General features: G+C 41.5%; 1 protein-coding gene across 4 annotated transcripts in view; it reads left to right on the top strand.

Moving 5' to 3' along the window:
- The window catches only part of ARHGEF4 (Rho guanine nucleotide exchange factor 4), a 213,396-nt gene that overhangs the window by 17,567 nt on the left and 181,170 nt on the right, over positions 1-14,659 (top strand). For 3 of the 4 annotated variants that reach the window (XM_080604822.1, XM_080604825.1, XM_080604828.1), the window contains one exon: positions 13,499-13,579. The exons of the other annotated variant lie outside the window; for it this stretch is intronic. In XM_080604822.1, coding sequence (XP_080460948.1) covers positions 13,499-13,579 — 81 coding nt within the window. The remainder of the gene's footprint in view (positions 1-13,498; positions 13,580-14,659) is intronic. 4 annotated transcript variants of the gene reach the window in all.

Genomic DNA, 14,659 nt, shown 5'->3' on the forward strand with positions numbered 1-14,659 from the left:
AAATGAAATGTCTTTTGGGATTCATGACTGCAGAATAAAGTCTTGAAAGATCAAGAAGGCTTTTGTTGAGAATGTTATTCTTGCATTTTTGAAAATATTTCCCTTAAGGAACATAGATGTGAACTAATAGCCTATATTTTGGGCTATGTGGATTCTCAGAGCTACTCCATATGTCAGTGTGGCTAACAGTCTACACACTTTTCAGACTAATTTGGTCTGAACCTGTGAGTCTGTTCACACTGGAGACAGCAATAGTCACTGAACACATGTGGACCCCATTTTATTAGGGGACTTTGTGAACACTTAATGTACCACTGTCTGGAAGTAATAAAACTCCAGCATCCAGAATTGTGTGGGAAGCCATGAAGACTTTAGTGGCAGGTATGCAAGTTCAGACACCTCTGTGTACTTCTCTGTGAAATACTTGGCCAGAAAGTATTTTCAGTAATCCAGCTGCTTTGTGCTTGTTCCCAGGCAGAGGGCTCCGTGAGCTATTTGTGCTAAAGTCAGCATTTCACATTACAAAAAAAAGTAGATTTCTGTTAGATAGAGGTGAGCTCTTACCCTGCATCAAGTAGTATTTTCTAGTGTTGTTTTGCTCTCTGATTAAATATCAGTAAAATACCTGCCAAGTAATCTGTCTTGGGTGTTTGTTACCTGAATTAGGATTATGAACGTGCTAGAATTGTCTCTTGCTTTCCATGCTGAAAATGTGCCAAGCATTTTCCCCTGCATAGATGAAGCGTAATGCTGGTTGTTCTGTTTGCTGTCAGTGCAAACTCTGAAAGGAAAGATAAAATCTGGATTAATTTGTCTGCAGTTAGAACTTGCTTGCATCCTGGCACTTCAAAGGCTGATGTAGGAAGAGTACAGTGGTGACTGGTTTGTTAGTACATGCCAGCTGAATCTGTCACGTGCAATGAATAAACTTCTCAGATTCTTGCTCTATCATTAGCTTTCTGATAACTTGTGTTAATTTCTAACATAAAGGAAAAGAGTGAAAGGAAAGACTGAGGTGAAACCTTGGAAGTTTTCAAATGACATTTGCATGTTGGTATTTAGACTGCTGCAGCTACCATCTGTGCAATTTTTAGTGTCTATGCTGTAAAGAGAATAGGGAATCTTGTTGCTTTCCAAATGGATCTACAGCCCAGTAAACACTTCTGGTGTTGTGTACAGCATGAGATATATCAGTAAACCAGGCTTAATCATCACCATGCAGCCATCCAGCCCATTTTTTACCCAGCACAGAGGGTACCTGTCCAAGCCATGGGCTGCCAGCTTCTCCAGGAGAATACTGTGGGGGACCGCGTCAAAAGCCTTGCTGAAGTCTAGGTAGACTGTGTCAACAGGCTTTCCCCTCATCCACCAGGTGGGTCACCCAGCCTTAGAAGGAGATGAGGTCGGTTGGGCAGGACTTGTCTTTCATGAACCCATGCTGACTGGGCCTGATCCCCCGGTGGTCCCGCATACATTGTGTGGTTGCATTCAAGGTGGCCTGTTCCATCACCTCTCCTGGCACCGAGGTCAGGCTGACAGGCCTGTAGTTCCCCGGGTCCTCCTTACGACCCTTCTTATAGATGGATGTCATGTTAGCAAGTCTGCAGTCATCTGGGACCTCTCTGGATGACCAAGACCACTGATAGATGATGGAAAGCGGGCCAGCAATCTGCCAACTCCCTCAGCACCCTCGGGTGGATCCCATCTGGCCCCATGGACAGGTGGAGCAGCAGGTCTCTTAACTGTTTCCACCTGAACTGTGGGGGGTGTTTCTTCTGCTCCTCATCCCAGACTTCCAGGTTGGGTGGCTGAGTACTCCGAGGATAAGTGCTCTGGCTAGTAAAGACAGATGCAAAGAAGGCATTAAGAACCTCAGCCTTCTCCTTTATCCTCTGTAGTCATGTTCCCCCCTGTGTCCAGTAAAGGATGGAGATTCTCCTTGGCCCTCCTCTTACCATTAATAGATTTATAAAAACATTTTTTGTTATCCTTAACCATAGTGGTTAAGCACTTATGTATTGACAGGCCAATGTGTAAGGAGTATAGAGGGGAACATAGCTAATGTGGTGAATAGAGGGTGTATTAGGGGACAAAAATCTGTAGGAAAGCAGGCTTCATCAGTTCTGTCTTGTGGAGAACAAGCTGTTGTTTAGCAGAGGACAGAGATCCTGCACTGATGCAAAACCTCAGTTACAGTTTAGCTTTTATCTTTCAGTAACAGAATATAATGTGTAAAGATTCTTTCAACGTTTGGATAGTGCAGCTGAACAAAAAAGAGACCATAATCTACAATATCTGTCAAAACTGAAGAATGCTCTGTGCTAGCCTGCCAAATGCAGGATTTGTTCAGTGGAGGATTATCTATTTGTTTAGTCCAAAAGAGAAAATGATCTAATTTCTTTGGTTCAGTTTGTTTATTGTGACAAGTTATTTGAGGCTGATTATGACCTCTCAGCAAGTAAACCAAAGCTACTTTTTGCATGTTTTACTTTTCAGGTCTGCAAATTAAATAATTTTAAGATGTAGTAAATTGACTGACAGAAGGAGTCTCTGTTCTTGCGCTGAATTTTGCTTTGAGAGTAATGTTTTGCGACAGTGGCTGGGGAGCAATTTCACAGCATAACCATCTTGTTTCAGATTTATGGGAGAGAGGGCAACAATAGAGCACGGTAGGAATGTTCTGGGGGATTAAATTCATGTGATTCAGTCAGATGTAGGAAAACTGGACAGACCACACCCTGAGTTATTTTGTTAAGTTTTGGGCACCTCGCTACAAGAAGAATAACAAATTGCTTGAGCGTGTATAGAGAACAGCAGTGAAGCTGGTGAAGGGACTACAAAACAAGACTCCTGAGGAGCGGCTGAGGGAACTGGGGCTGTTTAGTGGGAGAAGAGGCTGAGGAGAGACCTTACTGCTCTCTACAACTCCCTGTGATAGGATGCGAGCAAGAGGTCTCAAGCATTGTAATGGGCTGCCTAGGGAAGTGGAGGAATCTTCATCCCTACATGTATTTAAGGGATATGTGGATGTGGCATGTTGGACGTGATGGATGCACTTGATGATCTTGAAGCTCTTTTCCAGCCTAAATGATTCCATGGTTCTATGGAATATTGGAGGAGGGGACCCTGACACAGCAAATGTTCAACTTCACATGCTGGGCAATATGCAGCAAAGTGATGGGTCAGATTCAGCCCAGAGGTCTGCAGACTACCACAAAAGAAGACTGTCACGAGTGATCATCACCCGCAAGCTGGAGCTTCCAGCTTCCAGAGGTGATTTCCTGGCAAAGCTTCATGTCACCACCAGCACCACCATGCTGTGGGTTGTGGCTCAGCACAAAAACTTCTTGGGCCTCGCAGAGAGGTCACAAACCTTCAGTAAGGCTTCAAGCAGATCTTATTGTTACTCTTAACCTGCAAGTCTTGGTGACTTAGTTTAGAAATATTTAAAATGAGGTTTGAAACTCATTTTGTCCCCCAGGTAATGGACTGCGTGGATTGAAATAGGGTCACTCGAGGAGCCTAGTCTGGAGAGACTCTTCATGTCTGGCTCAACTTTCAGTTCTTCCTAGCCAGCACCAGCTTGTTACTGCCTCTCCCTTACCCCGGGTCAGTGCAAAGGTGCATTTGCTATAAGCTGTGTTAGAAGAAACTGGGAAGCAGGCCGCAGTTGGAAGAGGATCCGCGGGGCTGGAGGCAGCTTGCCCCCTGGCGGCCGCCGGGAGCCAGCCGGCTCGGTGCAGAGCAAACCTTCCTCCCGTTCTGCTGCAGGGCCAGCGGCTTCGTGAGCTGGCTCGGGGATCGGGCTGATTCTGCAGATGTCCTGGTCAACCAGACCTGAAGGGGTGTCCACATAAAAGCTCCTTTCGGAGCTTGCCGGAGGACACTCAGTTTTCTGCCTACAAAGCAACGTGCGCAGTAGCATAATCGTCCTCAGACTTGAACCATCAGGTGTCAGCCTTGCTCTGTCTCAAGGGCTTTCAGTGCTGCATTATACCAGTTGTCTTCCTCTTACAAGCTCCCTCTCTCTGCCCTGTCATAGACACAAAACAGTCAGATTCTCCCAGTGAAGTCCACAGCACCGTCATCTTCCAGCAGAGTGAACAAATGAAGGGGTGGATGGACAAGGCAGGAAGGGACAGAACTGCTTTGTGCATGCTGGAGTGTGTTGCTCTCTTTTATGAGCAGAAACAATATATACAAATGCTGTGCTTTCCTCCTGCTTCCTTTTCAAGTCAGAGGGAAGGGCAATAAGGGTGACACAGTCCCTCCCAGAGCTCTGTTGTGCACTGGGGGTTACATACACCTTGTGTTCATGTATGCAAGCCTGTCCACCCCACAGCTCCTCCCTTCCTTGTGAATTGTTTTTTCAGCCACCCTGAATTTGTTTCACCATGTCCTTCTGTCAAAAAGAAAGATGTTTCCATAAGCCTTATTTGTTATGTTTTGATGTTAATCCTGACATTCTTTACCTAAATCCAAAGAACGTGCATTGATTTCCTTTACAAATCTAAAGGAAAAATACTTATCTTGGATCTTAAATGTTTAATTGCATCTGATTAAATAAAGCCTTCTTAAAATAGGCCCCAAAAGGAAAAGATCCAATTGTCAGCCTGTTAAATACCAAAGAAAAACAAAACACTGAGGAAATGAATGGGTACCAGTCAATGGTGTTACTGTTGCTTAGGGACTGATAGTAAGAAAAGTGGCATGTGTCCAGAAGAGGCCCAGAGCAAAGAGAGGAAACCTCTGTCTCACATTCGGAAAGAGGAAAGGCAGCGCAGAAACTGATTTATATGTACAAGTGAAATTTGAGCGAAAAGTGTGTATACACTTTATAGTTCAAAGACTATTCATGAAATAATATGAAAGAAAGTGGAGAAGAAGGTAACTATGATGACAAGAAACAACTCAAAACACCGCTGTTTTTTTTCTTTAGCTCCCTGAAGACTGCAGGTCTTTGTTTTCAGTGCATGAGCTACTGTTTGGCAGGTTTCCTGAACCACTTTGTCTATTCACTTCTTGCTAATGTGAAAGTGCCCAGACTCCCTGGAAAGAGAGCTTTGTTGGAAACCTTTCATTATCAAGGATTAGCTGTTTGGTAAACCTGTGTCCCCTTTAATAGTCTGCCGGGAAGTGCTGGCTAATGAAGGGCTCATTGTGGTGATGCTGTGAGTGTGGGACTTGAATCCATTTTATTGCTCAGATATCAAGCCAGGATTTGTAGTGCTCCAAAGGACTGAAGGGAAACTGAGTCCTACCCTTTGGTTCTGCCACAATTTTGTTGAAAAATCTGCTTTCCTTTCTCAGTATTCTTGCTGAATTTGTGGTCTAAACACTTTACATAGCAGGAATTTTGCTTACTATATGTTGATATGTTAAAATTATTCATGTAGACTTAAAAAGTGTTGTGTCAATGACTGGGGACAGCTTGCTTGAAACATTTCCATATAACACCAACAAAAGAATTGAAATAATAAAAGCCATTAAGTATAAGCCATTCAATCATAAAGTAGTTGTAAAGCTCTTGGCAAAACCAAGTGTGAACATCCTCATTCCACCTCCAGTCAGGTAGAAGACATGGCAGGCAAGTGTAGGATTTACTTCTTCCCTAATAAACTTCCATGTTTGTTTTAAATCTCAAGAGATCTAAAGATAAGTTACCAAAGGTGTTTGTTCGTTTGTTTGATCGCAGTAATTTACTAGAAGTCCATTCTACATGAAAAAATATTTAAATACAACTTAGATCATGAAGAAATAGTGTTGCAGACCAGTCTGTAATATTAAACATATTCTTTTGTCTCAGTAATAAATCTCTCTTACTGAAGCTCCAAAGCCACAGTTACATTGCACCAGTTAAACAATCCACTCCTATGAATGTGTATGTGGATTTGTTTTGCTCATTGCTTCACAAATTCGATGCTCTTGGCAACTATCCAACTGTCTGCCACACTATCCTTCTTAAACGTGCAGTCAGAATCATGATTACCCCAAATCAGGCCACAGAGGAGATACACGGTGCAGTGAAGGCCCATCAGAACCACCTGAGGTCAGCTGAAAAGCACTGCTGGACCCCGGTGAGGGGCTGTAACGGACTGTAGTGACCCAGAGGAATCGATGCATACTAAAAATGTAAGTCAGTGCAGTTGCACATGAGCCAGAAAGTCTAAATTTCCAGCCGTGTTCTTTGGTTATTCATGCTTAATATATGGGAAGAGGCAGTGTCTGAGAGGAGCAAGCGTTCATAAAAAAGCCTAATTATGGAGTCCTGACACATGCTCTCACGTGAGAGAGTCTGCACATGAATCAGTGCTCATTGCTGTGACTATTTAGCAGAGGCATCAGCATCAGATTTATATGTTTTTGCTGCGCTGTGTTACCATTAAGTTGAGAGGTGATGGATGGAGACCCCATGGGAATGATCGTCTCGCTGTTTATCTGTAGTTGGTTCCTGGCATAGACAGGATCTTCTGAATTTAGCTAAACCTTCCTCTGTGTCAGTGGGGAAACAGAGGTCAGTATGGAAACATTTGGAATGAAAGGGCTAATTTACATTCATTCCCACACCACGTGAAGGAAGCTGTGTGAGCTCACGATTTATAGTAATCCTCGCAGTAGGCGTGTGCCTCCTTCTGGGTTGCGTGGAGCGCAGCGAGGCTGTATCTGTGGGCTGCCTGGAGGCTGCGAGTGCAGTGAGCCTCCTGTGCTGGGCATGCTGTAAGATCTGATGGTTGGACTAGACGATCTTGGAGGTCTTCTCCAACCTTAATGATGCTAGGATTGTTGCTACAGCCTCAGAGGGTGCCTTCGCAGGGCAACTGGTTCCTAGGGCTGGGCACAGCACCGCGCCGAGTGACCAGGGCAGCACAGCTGTGCTGATGGTGGTGTGCAGGAGTTTTCCACCCACCTGCAAAGCATTGTATAGACACCTCGGGTCTTCTTTGGTATGCCTCCTAGTGTGGCACCATACATCCCATATAGGGGAAGTCAGGTTTTCTGCTGGGAAACTGATTGGCACCTAAATATAGGTAGATGCGTGTGTAATGCTTGCCCAGAGTATTTTCTGCTGCCCCCTTCTTCCATTTTTTTTTTCTTTCTTTGGCAACTCTTCTAAGGTGCCTAGGGGTGCAATATGTATGTATTTAAATATCCTAGATCTTTCTAACATTTAGAATATCATTAAATATAATTTTGCCCGTCAAACATAGTTTAGATGAGTGACTTTCAAAACTAGTTTAATTATTTAGTTGTACCCCCTTTGTAAGATAAGTTTTCACTCAAAAATATGTGGCAAAACCACATAATAACATCAAATTGGGATTTGCATACTTGTAGTAATGTAGACTCCATGAAATCTTTGCTGAACTTCCTGTGTTTATATGTTATCTAGTACCTTTTAAAAAAAAATTCTTATGTAATTTTTCTCTTCTCAATGGATTTTGCTATGCAGTTAAAGAACATCTTTCACATCAAGTCAGACTAGAATAAGGTATTTTTAGGTTTTTAGGATATTTTTTGATCTAAAGTTAAAGCCTGCTTAATTCTAAAGTTTTAGAAATAAAATTGAAAAATAATTCTTATCCCATGTGGAAATGTCAAATGCACTATCTGGTCAAAGCAGATTTTGATTTAGGGACAATAAAAGCAGAAGAAATATCTCTTGTTATAGATACATGAGAGAGGCCTTTGTTCCCTGCTGACTTCCATTGTTGCTTGTAGGACTTTTCTGCAAAAATGATTTTCCTCTCATGAGTAATTTTTGGAACAAATTTGTTGTTCTACTGGAGGGTTTTCTCAGAAGCCTTTCTCTGTAAGCCCAGCATTAAGACTCACTGAAATTTGCACAAAATGGCAGCTAATCTTCAACTCTGTAGTTTCAGGTCTTTGAAGACATCCAGTCTTATTCAGACTCATCGTTTTTTCTTCATCCTTGAAGAGCTCCAAGCACTTTATATGAACAGTTTTGTTTTGCTGGTTTACCAGTGCTATTTAGGCAGTAGCCAGAGTCTGATTTGTAATTGAAATAACAGTAGCTCTCTAATCATTCTCAGTGTCATGGTGTTCCCTTGGAAACATGAAGTTCTGAGACTTTCAGCACCTCAGAAAACAATTTTTTGTCATACTTGGCAGCTGTTTGTCCCCCATCCCAACCCCCAGCTCCTTGCTCTGCAACTGGAAAAGCTCTGCCAAGAAGACCTCACCTTTGCTGGCAGATCCTGATCAAAAACCTAGGCTGGTAATCAATATACAGTTGTGAGGGATCCTGTGAAAGAAGTGAGAACTCTGTTATTGTCAAGTTGGTATATGAACTTACAAACTCACATAACTAGCATGGAAACCTCTCTATCACTAAAGGAAAAAAATGTTTTTTCTCTTGCAAGCTATACCTGGAGATAGCACCTCAATAAACAACAGGTGTAGATAGTGTCATTTTTTCCACACATGAGACTAACGGGAATATTTAATTCACCAGTTAAATGTGACTACTGAAATTAGCATGAATCGCAAGGTTCATAACACAGAATATCAGTTTCAGCTGTGTTCCAGCCCTCAAGCACAGTCTAGAAAGCAGGAAAGGAGTTCCAAGATAGTGATAAAATGGAAGACATGGAAAGAAAGATATGTACTTTCAAGATACAGTGTGACGATTAGGGGAAAGAAATTGTTAAAAAACAGAGCCATGTATCAGAGCCAGGATAACAAAAGAGTTTGCATGATGAAATGACCTGTTAAGTATCTCTGCCATATAGATGCTGCAAATGCATTACCAGAAGACAGTCTTCCTGAAGATAGTTCATAGTCTCTTTGGGTTCCAGTTTCTACCAGTTCAATAGGAGAAACCTCAGTTCCCCAGCCCTAAGTTACCTCCTGCCTGCTCTGCTGTCCCCCAGCAGAATTCTCCTTGCAGACCCACATGCTAGTTGATGTGGTAGTGCGCAAGTAGATTCTTCCATGACCTCCGTGTCACAGAATTTCCAACTAGGCAGACTCAGCTGTATTTACAGCTGATGTTTGCAATATAACTAGACAAGTCATCCCCGTATCTTCACTAGAAGAATATACAGAATTTTGACTAATATAGTGGCATTCTTTCACCCAAAGCCTGTCTACATTTGAAAATGTCATGTATTTTCCAAGTTAACAGTGAATGGTAACCTAAGTCCCTAGGATGATAATTAGTGTTCAACCATTTAACTGAATTCATGAGTGGCATAAAATATATTAAAACTTATTCTCTGTGTTTTGTTATTTTTTTTTAATCAATTGGAGTCTTATCCTATAATCATAATTTAAAGGATGGAATATACAGAGGAGATTTTGATGCAAGTGAAGTCTTTTCAAGATATCTCTTTAAAATTTAGTCTGTATCACAAACCTTATTTTATTGTGTTTTGATCTCACATATTTGTGCATGAGATCCAACTTTGATTGGTAATGGTAGGTTTCAAGAAGTCATATATTAAGTACAATAGAAATACTTACACTACAAATGCCTTTCCTTTTCATATGTTAATTTTTCAATCATGTGAATATCCTCATTGTCCTTGCCTAATAAATTGTGTTCTTTGTAAGCATGCTGTGCTTGTGGTTCTATGCTTTAGACATTTCCTTTCCCCTTATTTACTCAATTACTCTACTTAAGATGAATGTCAGGCATATGTATTCAATATAGTATAGGCTCTCTTAGTTGTCTGGACTTTCCCATGTCTTTTCAAAAATGTTTGTGACTACATTGAAATTATCTTTTTGTCTTCTAACACCCAGGGATAAATGAAATTAAGCCGACAAATTGGTGGCCAAGTTTCTTCCAATTTCTATATCAGTTCTTTATAAATAGCTACTCAGAAGACTGTTTTATCTTCATAATCATGATTACTTCTTGTTGAAACAAGGCCTTCAGTCTCTGCCATTTCACAGTTGTTAATTTCATCAGTTTCCATCTAATAATGATTCAGCTTTCTCTTTTGCACTTTTTATTACCTGTGTAATAAAAGATGTCCTCTTTCCCCAGGTTCTCTGGCTCTTATGTAAGCCTCTGACTTACTCTGCCCTAGTGAAGTATTTAGTTTTTCTCACTGTTTTCCTTTTTGTCAGTTGTAGTTCAGAGTTATTCTCAGTAGGCACATTTTAAATCATACTGAACTTTTCTCACACTTCCAAATATGCTTCAACAGAAGAACTGTATTCGGTTGAAAATTAAGTATTATAACTGCATTTCCCACCATGTCTAGACTACGTTACTGGCTACTTTTTGCCTTGGAATATTTCCAGGTTTTAATTCTTGGATATTTAAAAAAATTAAATTGTTACACTTAGGAATTCTATGAACTCAGTCCTGACATGGGAAAAAAAAAAACACAGACACTGTATTCAGCATAGTTATTTAGGTCTGTGTGATCATTATTATATCGTCTAATACTCAGGTCCCTAAATACTTATGTTGTCCTTCATTTTCTTTATGTGAGTCAATATTTTTTGCGTAGGTTCCTCAGGGAAACAAGTTGAGGTTGTACAGTTTGGACTGAAATATCTTACGATACCAAGTTATGAAAACATTTATTATCTTGTATTTCTTATACAAAGAGGGGTTAGAAGTGTGACATCTAGGGAACTGCAACTCCTGGACAATGCTTCAGGATCAGGATCAAAGCTGCTCATTTAGCTTTAAGGGCACTCTATTTGACTACCTCAATTACAAAAATATTTTCAAATTATCTGATGATGTTCACATGCTTCTGAGATGGAATATCATCCAGATATCCGTCTGTTGGCAAGATGGGTTAATACAGTAAGTACTACAAACACTACAGGACAGCTAAAAATTCGTCTCTCTGAAGATGAAATAGTACCAGCATACAGCCAGACTCAAAAGAGAAGGCAGTAAGAAGAAATCAAAGCTCTTACAGTTCAATAATTACAACTAGAGTGCCCCTTTCTGATTAACATGGAGACCTTGCTTTAAAGCTTTGCAAGCATTGCTTCTGCTCAGAGTTTTAGAAGACCTGGACACAAATGCAGCGAGTGCTGTCTACCCACTTTTCAGAAACTGGGCGACCACATACAGAGGTGCTATGCTACAGGGCTGTCCTCTACCACTCAACCTCAGCCTGGCAAAGCTCTCCTGCCTCTGGGCTGGGGGTACCTGCTCAGGGTCAGTTCCTTCTAGTTCAGTCCCTCCTGGCTTACTCACAAGTGGCGCATCTGTAACCAAAGCCTGGCTTTCCAGTGAAGTAAGGCAGAAATGTGGAATCCACCTGTGGCCTTCACCTGGCCTCTGCACAGCACGAGAGTTTCCTGTTTGGCTGTTCTGCAGAACCTCCTTCCACCAGAGGGCAGCTGGCAAAAGGAGTGTGATGGCCTGGCCTGGCTCAAGATGAGACAGCACATAATTTGATGCCAATTCTTCTGGTTTTAATATCCTCCCTAACCAGATGCAAGCCCCTTTAGACATCTCCACTGGCTTATGGAATGCTTCCCACAATAAAGTGAGGGCAGTGTTCCTTCCCAGTTCCCCACAAGATCCATCCTCATGCTTACACAGTCCAATTAGTTAATGATATTCCTGAGTTATCAAAAGACTAAGCTTTAAAAATCCACTAATGCATCAGAAATATGAATTTTCAATGAGTGTATCCCTGAGTTCCATTCTTTGCAGATCTCGCACATTTTTTGTAGCCTAAGGTGGGATGAGCAGAGGAAGGTAGCAACTATTTACAGAATGGTCAGCACTGCATCTCCTGCCTTTGTGAATGGTATGGAGCCACTTCGGTGTCTAGACATAGAGCTTATGGTGAAAACTAGTGTAGGATCACAAGTAAAAATAAGTGACATCTGCTCCCTACTGTAGTAGTACATGAATATAGGGAATGACAAAAAAATACTTGCGCTAAGTACTTATCCTGGCTTTCCTCATGGTAAAAGAAGGTGTAGTAGGAAATCAGTTCCCAGACGTGGGATCCATCTGCGCTAGTGTATCTCATACTCCCTGTTCTGATGTGTTTTATTACAAGTTTCAGATAATCACCTAAGACAGAGATAAGAGTTCAGTGTTTTTAAACAGAGAGAAGTAGCAGCTCCAACCATCCCATAGTGACTAACCTCAGTCTAGTTGTGTTTGTTGCTTTTTGTCTTTTCTCTCTTTCATAGTTTCTTTCACTTTCTCTTATGTATACTGTTAGTTGCTCTGGGGAGAGAGATTCGCTCCTCTAACTTGTGTTGAGGCTGAATTCAGCCAAAGTCAGTGAGGTCTCTAAGGCACTAACAGTAATGCTTCCTGTGGAAATAAATGGGACTTCAGGGGAGCTGGAGCTTGGTGATGCTTGCAATTGAAATTTTAATTTAATGCTTTCCTGTTTAATGTTGTAAACAGCCATATTGCATAAGCAAACCAAGTGAGACATCTCCACAATACAAGCCTGGGGGATGAGAACACAAATCTATGACTTTCAACCTCATCAGATGTGCACAGAAGTCATTTTTCGTGATAGACCAGACATTCAGACTTTCTTCTTCAGCCAGATGAAGCCACCTGCTGTATATCTCCCACAATAAATAGCAAAACATTACTTATTATCTCTTTCTCTCCCTCCAGAGATGCCACTAATGTCAAAGCTGAATGCTTATAGTTATTTCCAAAGTTTTAATTAAGACTGCATCAAACTGAATGGGGGATGTTCTCTTGGGGCTAAAGGCATTCTGCCACTTGTTACCGTCTTTTCAGGGTTTGACTGGGAACTTCACATTTACATACCCTTGGTCCTTCACTTGTGACTACAGGCTGAGGACAGATGGGATATGAAAAGAGTAGGGGGATAAAATAAGAGAAGGACTGCATGCTCTAAGGCATGCAGGAGAATGCCTGCACTAGTACGGAAGTGAGTTCCTCTCAGTCACCAGATCTATAAACAGCAGAAACCTCTGTCTTTCTGGAAACCCTTAGTGGTGCCCTAAAGAAGCCACAATTTATGCAATGGCTGGCTGCTGGCATGGGAGCAAGGTCTGTGCTTCTCTTTCCTGCCAGCATGCCTTCAGTTTTCCATAACACACAAGGCTATGGAGACGTTTTGGTGCCTAACATAGTTCTTCCATCTACTTTGTACACTGAACAATGATGATAAAGCTAAGTGCCTGAATACTAAGTGAGATTTATCCGTTCCTGTGTTGAATGCAGCTTGGAACTTCTGGAAAACACTTTAAGTTACATAATTAAAGACTGTACTGTAATACTTAAGAGAACTGCTTTAGGGTCACATGGGTAATCTTAATTCTGGTAATTCTTAATGTTCGAAAGCTTGATCTTGCAACCAGAGTGATCTTCCTTTAACCCTATTTCATATGTGTAATTTTTTACTTGACTTGAGAAAGTTTTTCTTTTTCTGTTTTTTTTTTTTTTGGTGGGCAGGTGAATTGAAAAGCAACTGTACTGATAGCTCCTTGCTTCCTAAAGCTGAAATGCCAATTGACTTTTTTCTTCTTCCTTCCTAACATCTCTGCATAGGAGTGTCATGGAAGTGTTGTAATAAGGACTGCTGGAGAAGCAGAAGAGAGTACTTCTGAGACGAGACAGCTCCACATCCAGGTGCAGAGTCCCTTTATGTATTTGAGCTGGGAACATGCTTTCTCATTCATGGTATAATCAGAGAGACCCTTTTATCTACAGGGACTGGAACTAACAAACTCTGTTCTACCAGGTTAAAACAAAATCCAGCTTCCTTTATGGGGGGGAATTTTTCAGCATTGCAAGAAAATGTGCAGAAAAAAAAACACACATCTATTTCAACACAGTCTTGTGATGGTCTTAACCTGCAGGGCAGCTAAACTGTACCACAGCTGTTCACTCACTCCTCCTCCTCAAAGGAAAAGGGGGACATGTGACAAGTGGTGAGTGATCTCCCTGTCCTTATCTCAACCCCTGAACTCTTTCCTTAGAAATTCTGCTCAGTTACTGTACAGCTGGGAGAACTCAGTAAGTTCCCCAGTTCTTCAGTATATAGTGGAACTTGAAAACAAGTGATTTCCTCTGTTCGTCTCACCTGAGGTTCTTTATCTGGTCAATATATTTATGGGTGTGGGCTCTGGATACAGTGAAAGGCAACTGATGTTGCTTTCACCTTTCTGCAGTAGTTCAGTAGTTAGAATACTCAGTCAGGACACAGATGCTGGCCTTTCATTTATTTCCTTCCTGTGAGTGCTAAAACCCCTTTTTCTCACTCTTTGGAAGAATACTCTCACCCCTCATAGCTCAACCATGTGTTGAACAGCTGGTAGGAATGTTCTTGTGCCTTCCCATTGAAACTGTTCTACTCTACATGTTGTAATAAAGGATCAACTGACATGAGAAAGATCACAAGAGAACATTACTCTTCAGTGGTTAGGACCTTGGGGGTAGAGGTGGGAGGGAGGTGGAATAGCTGCAATACGGCTTGTGTCTGCTCAGTCATTTTGCACAGTTCCCCTACTCAAAAGCTTATTATAGAGTCTACCATCTTGCATCTTCTCTGTTTCTTATTTATTACATCTGCATTCTTCCCAAAGTCTTAAACTACCTCAGTTCCCATATGTGCATCTTTTCTGCTTCCCCTAATCTGGCTTTTGTCTATCTGCTGCCAAAAGCATTTCATATAAACTTGAGCCAGGCTTCCTAGCTATAAAAGTGATT

Source organism: Anser brachyrhynchus (genome assembly GCF_964034855.1).
Source record: "Anser brachyrhynchus genome assembly, chromosome: 9".
NCBI classification, from domain to species: Eukaryota; Metazoa; Chordata; class Aves; order Anseriformes; family Anatidae; genus Anser; species Anser brachyrhynchus.